The following is a 6,576-nucleotide window of genomic DNA, read 5'->3' on the forward strand; positions in this document are numbered from 1 at the left end:
CTCCTTCTCCCCTCCATCACCCCTCCATCGCCCCACCCCATATCCCCTACATCTCCCCTCCATCCCTCCTCCATCACCCCTCCATCTCCCCTCCATCTCCCCTCCATTACCCTTCCATCTCCCCTCCATCACCCCTCCATCTCCCCTCCATCACCCCTACATCTCCCCTCCATCACCCCTCTATCACCCCTCCATCGCCCCTCCATCACCCCTCCATCTCCCCTCCATTACCCCTCCATCTCCCCTCCATCACCCCTTCATCTCCCCTCCATCTCCCCTACATTTCCCCTCCATCACCTCTCCATCAACCCTACATCTCCCCTCCATCGCTCCTCCATCACCCCTCCATCTCCCCTCCATTACCCCTCCATCTCCCCTCCATCACCCCTCCATCTCCCCTACATCACCCCTCCATCTCCCCTCCATCATCCATACATATCCCCCATCACCCCTCTATCTCCCCTCCATCACCCCTCAATCTCCCCTCCATCGCCCCTCCATCTCCCCTCCATAAACATTATTGCACGTACCGAGGCAAGGCTTTTTCCAAATTCTTTCAAGCCTGTTTGCATAATTTAAACAAAATATGAATAAAGGCGTTTTCCACGTAACACGTTGTGGGGGAAAACATAAGATTTCCTAGACACATACCAAGTTTCGTTTCAAATCTATAAATGACAATGTTGTCGAATATTTTACCTTGTGTTTGGAATTTATTGAAAATGTTTCCCTTTTATTATTTCCCGCCGAACCGAAGGTTGCAGGAGGGTTTTATTGTTTTTGCGTTGTTTGTCGTTCCGTCCGTCCGTCATTACATCCACCACATTTCTAAATGGCCAGATGATGTTCAAACCTTGGTTAAAAAAATCCCTTTCTGAAATTTCGAACGCTTGTGAAAAAGGGGCCACATTGGTTCAAAAACTAGATCACTAAGTCAAATCTTTGGAACACATTAGGGACATTTTATTTTCTACAGTATTCATGAAATGTTTCGCTTGTTGAACTATTTGACAAAAATTAAACTGGGTCACATGTGATTTAAAATAGATCACGAGGTCAAATATTATACTTTTTGTCAAGAACCATACGGAACCGTATATTGGTAGTTATTGGTATTGGTATGTTCAATTTTTGTCACAATATAACGCATGATCAATCATAATTGTACAAGTAGGACGCATGGTGGAATAGTTGGAATATACCAGATATATTTTTTGTTCCACTATTCATCGATATTTATGCAAAAAACTACAGAAACAAGCTCAGTAGCAAAAAGTTTAAACATAAACCCGGTTTAATGGCACTGGGTTAACTTAATCGGAAAACTTTAAATTGATGAACTCTTGGATAAATTAAAAACTTTGTATTATGTGATAAAAATATGTCACTAGGTCAAATCACATATATAAAACTTGGGAACATACCAGAGGAAATATATCTGCTCTCTCTCTCCCTCTCTATCTCTCTCTCTCTCTCAATGTATAATGGATCACTGACTAGTTTAAAACTGGGTTACATTTAGTAAGAAACAAGATCACTACGTCATGTATTTTAAAAATCATGTCCGGAACCAAATATTGTTATTGATTGGTGAGACTTTGTTAAAACTGTGGTCAGAATGTTCCTCTTGATGAAGTAGTAATGGACTTTAGATGCGGGTCATATGGATTCAAAAAGTATGTTATTAGGTTAAATCTTCGCGAAATCTTGAGAAGGCAATATAGCCGCTCTTTATCTTTATGAAACTATATCACATGGTCACAGTTTTTCTGTATGAATTAACAATGAGAAATACCCCCCCCCCCCCCTCAAAAAAAAATAAAAAAAATAAAAATAACAACACAAGCAAACAACAACAAAAACACCGCAAAGTCAAGGTTATTTATTCCTTTGTTTAGCTTGTACTTCCACTATAACATATATAATATGTATATCAGTATTTATGTGTACATATGTATGTATGACCTTGATCACTATGTTTTCTGTATGTCATTGCAATAACGCTATATACTCATTGGCATTTCTGCCTCAATGTATTTGTGAATACACTCTATCAAACGTTAGTCAAACAAATTGCTGAGTGATGTCATATTTAAGATATGGCGGTTCATTTTAATCTGTACATAATCTATACACTTACATCTGGTAACCATCTTCGCTTTTCTGAAAGTCATGTTAGTTTCGGAACAAACAAAGCCAGACGCCTCTCCGTTTTAATATGTTTTTGACGCTGCAAATGCCAAATTATTATTATTATTATTTAATTAATAATAATAATACCATTAATAAGATTAAACATTAAAGTACGTAATAGTTTATATATTGCATTTTTGCCGATTGACAGAAATCTTTTGTGTCTTGGAAAATCGTTAAACATATGCATTTTGTGCGCAACATGATGTCGTCTGTTCACACAAAATTCAAATTATAGCACCGGGGTCATTGTTGATTACGAATTGCAGTTCACTTTTACTATATATTCAATAAAACGTTATTCTTAAGAAGTAATATTCTTGAAAGGAATTGGAATAATCTGTAAACAGTACACCACTCTTACATGTATTAAGTTGGTTCAAATTAGAAAGGTACAAAGCATACATTTAGTATAGCGAACTAACTAAATATTTATAATATTATAATCGACCATTCGTTTTATATGATCGACAGCTATGGGAAAACAATTTCTATTTCATCACTAACATCAAAACTATTGTCAGCATTATTCTTTACAAATTTAAACGTTTTTCCTTTACTGTTGCCGATAGACAGGTCCATAATTTTATACGTTGTTTGACCGTCAACGGTCATATCCGTAACTGCGGCAGATGCGCCCGATATATACGTAGAAAAGAATGACAATGGTCCGGAATCCATGTTAGTGTCCAACACAGTTAATGTAGTCTCGGTTTTTGTATATGCAAGAAGAAACTTCACATAATTTCCTCCCTCTAAGTTAACATTTACCTCGTCCTTGTTTGTATCAATATCTACGGAAGCAACGGCATGCTCCCTGCCCCCGAGCGTAAAACCGGAAACGTCAGTTTGTTGGCCAGCCTGTCGGTCGCCTCGACTCATCCTACGCCCCTTTCTGGTCTCGTGGTTCACAAAAAGCTCGCCATTTTCATAAATTGTAAGCACCCTGATGCCTGGTAAGCTTTTAGGAGAAAACATAACTTTCTTGTACAGACCTGTTTGAGCAACATCATCGACGTTGATCCTCATTCCTTCTGTGACGGGCAACTGTTTTCCCCGTCGATTCTTACGTTCTCTATACTGACGTCCACGCACTCGCCACGTTTTGCCGTCAGAAAATAACTGTGGTGTAGTCGGCCAGTCTTGTTTCCGGTAACTCAATCGAACATAATCGATGCTGATGGGAATCGACGAAGCATTGTCGAATACCAATGTAAGTTCATTTTGCAGGGACGGCGAAACCGCGTTTGCTGGAAAATCCCACTCAGAGACAATTTTACTTGGAGAAAAGGTTTCATATTCAACGTCAGATGGCAATTTTTTGGCTCTGTTATGATACTGTAGTCCAATATTTACATTTTCACTTGTGTTTTTTACCAGACCAAGGGTCAAATCAAGTCTTCCTCTCCGAATATTAAACCTCTTCGGTATGTAATATTTTATAGAAGCATGTCTGGTAACACGAGGGTCAATTGTCCCAGGAAACAAGAAGAAACTGTTTGTTTGGTCTACTTTGTAGCTGATATTCGTTTTCTGACTAACATCGCCAAGTTCGTTATTGCTCTTATCTTCCACGCCGATTTGCCATATGGAGCTTTCGCACATTACGACATCAATGGCCCCTCGTTTGATTCTATCTTGTCTTTGACTCCGCCGTCTCGTTCTCCGAGCTCTGTTTGGTTTGGTTCCAGCGTTTTTCCTACCTTGACTTTTTCCTTTGCCTTGACCATCAGCCACATTGATACTATCAATTACTCTTGCAATGACTTTCGTATTTCGGAAAACGGATGGGTTGAACTTAATGTTAACGTTTGTATCATCTTTGCAGGTTGTCTCAAAACTAAGCTGCTGTACAGTATCAGGCACCGGTGTTGCTTCCGTTTGAGTATCTGTTGTTTCTACAATAGCTAAAGGTGTTGTAGTTGGACTAGGCGTTGGTGTTGTCGAACTAGGCGCTTGCGTTGTTGGACTAGGCGTTGGTATTGTTGAGCTACGCGCTTGTGTTGTTGGACTAGCTGTTGATGTTGTCGAACTAGGTACTTGTGTTGTTGAACTAGGCGCTTGTGTTGTTGGACTAAACGTTGATGTTGTTGAGCTACGCGCTTGAGTTGTTGAACTAGGCGCTTGTGTTGTCGAACTAGGCGCTTGTGATGTCGAGCTAGGCGCTTGTGTTGTCGAACTAGGCTCTTGTGTTGTCGAACTAGATGCTTGTGTTGTCGAACTAGGCGCTTGTGTTGTTGAACTAAGCGCTTGTGTTGTTGGACTAGCCGTTGATGTTGCTGAACTAGGCGCTTTTGGTTTTAGGCTAGGCGTTTGTGTTGCTACACGAGAAACTTGTGGGGTTGGACTAAAAGCTCGTGTGACTGGACTAGGAGTTGTTGGCTGTTGGGCTGCTGTAATTAAAGTTTGTGCCACTGTAGTATCACTATGTGCTTTTGTAGTCGGACTTGGAGCTTGTGAAGTTGTTAACACTTCAGGTTTGTCAATGTTCTCCGCACAAGCTGTCGGCTTGTCGGCATATTGAAGTTCAGAGTAACACCATAGTTGCTGCTCACTGACGTTGACACTTAGAGATATTTCTAGAGCGTCAAATTCACTGCCATAACAGTCTCCTTCTGTTACAGATATCGCGAGGGTATGGTTCCCAGGAGACAATTTCTGACTCAAAGCTACTTGCCCTGACGACTTGAAATTATCCCAGAATCGCCCAAATCCACCACTGTTTGCCTCCGTGTTCACAATTCCAGTATTTACATTGTCCAGAAACACTTCTAATCTGTCGCTTTCGCCATCATTGGAGTATATCAGGTCATGAATAGTGACGGACGTTGCTTCCGGTAGACACAAATTTACAGCAATGATATCGCCCTTGAACATGTGCAGCGAGGCTAAATTTGATGCCCCAGAGCGCCATGGAATTCGCCTGGTGCCTTTTCCCTCCAAAACACTCTCAAACTCAAAACGTTTAACAAACTGCCCTTTTACTATGCACATACATGCAAAAATTATGATAACGCGCAACATGGATGTAAAGAAAGATTATTTCTAACTGTACATTTCCAAAGTCAAACAGTCGCTACATTTATGACTGAATGTTTTGAGTTCAGTCTTATATAGACTGGGTTATTTACGAGGCGTCCGTTACAATAATGTTTTTACGGCTTTTGTCTTACTTTTTATTGGACCAATAGCAGCCACGCATGGTATGATAATAATATGCAATAACAATTTCATAACTAAATATGGAAATATATTTATACTATAAATGTATAATTTAACTCTTAAACCAAAATATCCATTTCAGCGTCATTTATCAGTCTGGTTATGCATGAATAAACACTGTTTATAATATTTATTTGCATAACTTGTTTGCAACTATTCATATACGTTGTAGACCCTAGTGCGTATGCAAACGCTGTAACATTTGGTTAATTAATATTGTCAAACCAAAAGAACTTTAATAAACAATACGCAAGTACGAACTATATACAAAATATATGTATTTCTATTTAAATTGTGATCAGCGTAATAAGCAAAGCCTTGGAAGGCTATTTAATTATACACTTAACATTAATGGAATATAATAAATTCAGTATATAATATATAGGGGTCATGAAAATGTGTCTATTTTAGAGCAAAATATTTCTGATGGTGTTACAATAATTGACTGATAGAAATGCGTTGCTGTACACCGCATACTATTTGAGGGATTAATCAACGTTCCACCACCAATTTTCAAACAGTTTCAATTAAAAATAAGATGATACATCAAAACAATTGTTACAATGATGATCAATGGTTTACTTTGAACGAAGTCACACTCAATGAATGAATATGTAATATATTGGACATTTGTGAACTTGAAATACACAATTTTTTTATGCATTGTCAATCCAACTACTTTCTTTCCTTAGTGCTCGGTAAAAAAAACCCCCATTTAATCCTCATGCCAAAACAGTATTGATTGCCTCCCTGCCAGGCGCCCGGCGTATAAGATAGGACTCGGCAGTAAAAAATGTTTATCAAGGTTTCTCAAAGTCCAGCGGACTGTCCCTTAATTGAAAGGGATGACACTATAATAAACAAACACTTTATTTAATCAATTGAACAAGTGCAGATGCATAGGTCTGAAAAATTTAAACCAAGTCAATTTGTTTCGATCTCGTTACACTGTTCACATACTCCGTGAGTATCACCAGAGTACTATAAATAACATATTCAGTGTTTTATGATACTCGTAAAACATTGTGACTATAAATAATACAATAAAATTTATAGGGAACATCCTTGAAGCCCCGTATATTAACCAAGATCCTTTAAAAGTCAAACAAAACACTAAAAAAGACATAACGCTTAAAAGACAACCAGCATTGCACCACTATC

General features: G+C 38.8%; 1 protein-coding gene across 1 annotated transcript; it reads right to left on the reverse strand.

Moving 5' to 3' along the window:
• Nucleotides 1-1,819: 1,819 nt before the first annotated feature.
• On the reverse strand, nucleotides 1,820-5,263 carry LOC128221226 (serine-rich adhesin for platelets-like). Its single transcript, XM_052929746.1, has one exon. The coding sequence runs from the start codon at nucleotides 5,215-5,217 to the stop codon at nucleotides 2,668-2,670; it is 2,550 nt and encodes an 849-aa protein (XP_052785706.1). The 5' UTR covers nucleotides 5,218-5,263; the 3' UTR covers nucleotides 1,820-2,667.
• Between the last annotated feature and the right edge of the window lie 1,313 nt (nucleotides 5,264-6,576).

The sequence above is a fragment of the Mya arenaria genome, chromosome 2 (assembly GCF_026914265.1).
Source record: "Mya arenaria isolate MELC-2E11 chromosome 2, ASM2691426v1".
Lineage (NCBI taxonomy): Eukaryota > Metazoa > Mollusca > Bivalvia > Myida > Myidae > Mya > Mya arenaria.

What these genes read in the sequence shown, in the direction of transcription:
- LOC128221226 (XM_052929746.1), bottom strand. Translation starts at nt 5,217, where the DNA reads ATGTTGCGCGTTATCATAATTTTTGCATGTATGTGCATAGTAAAAGGG.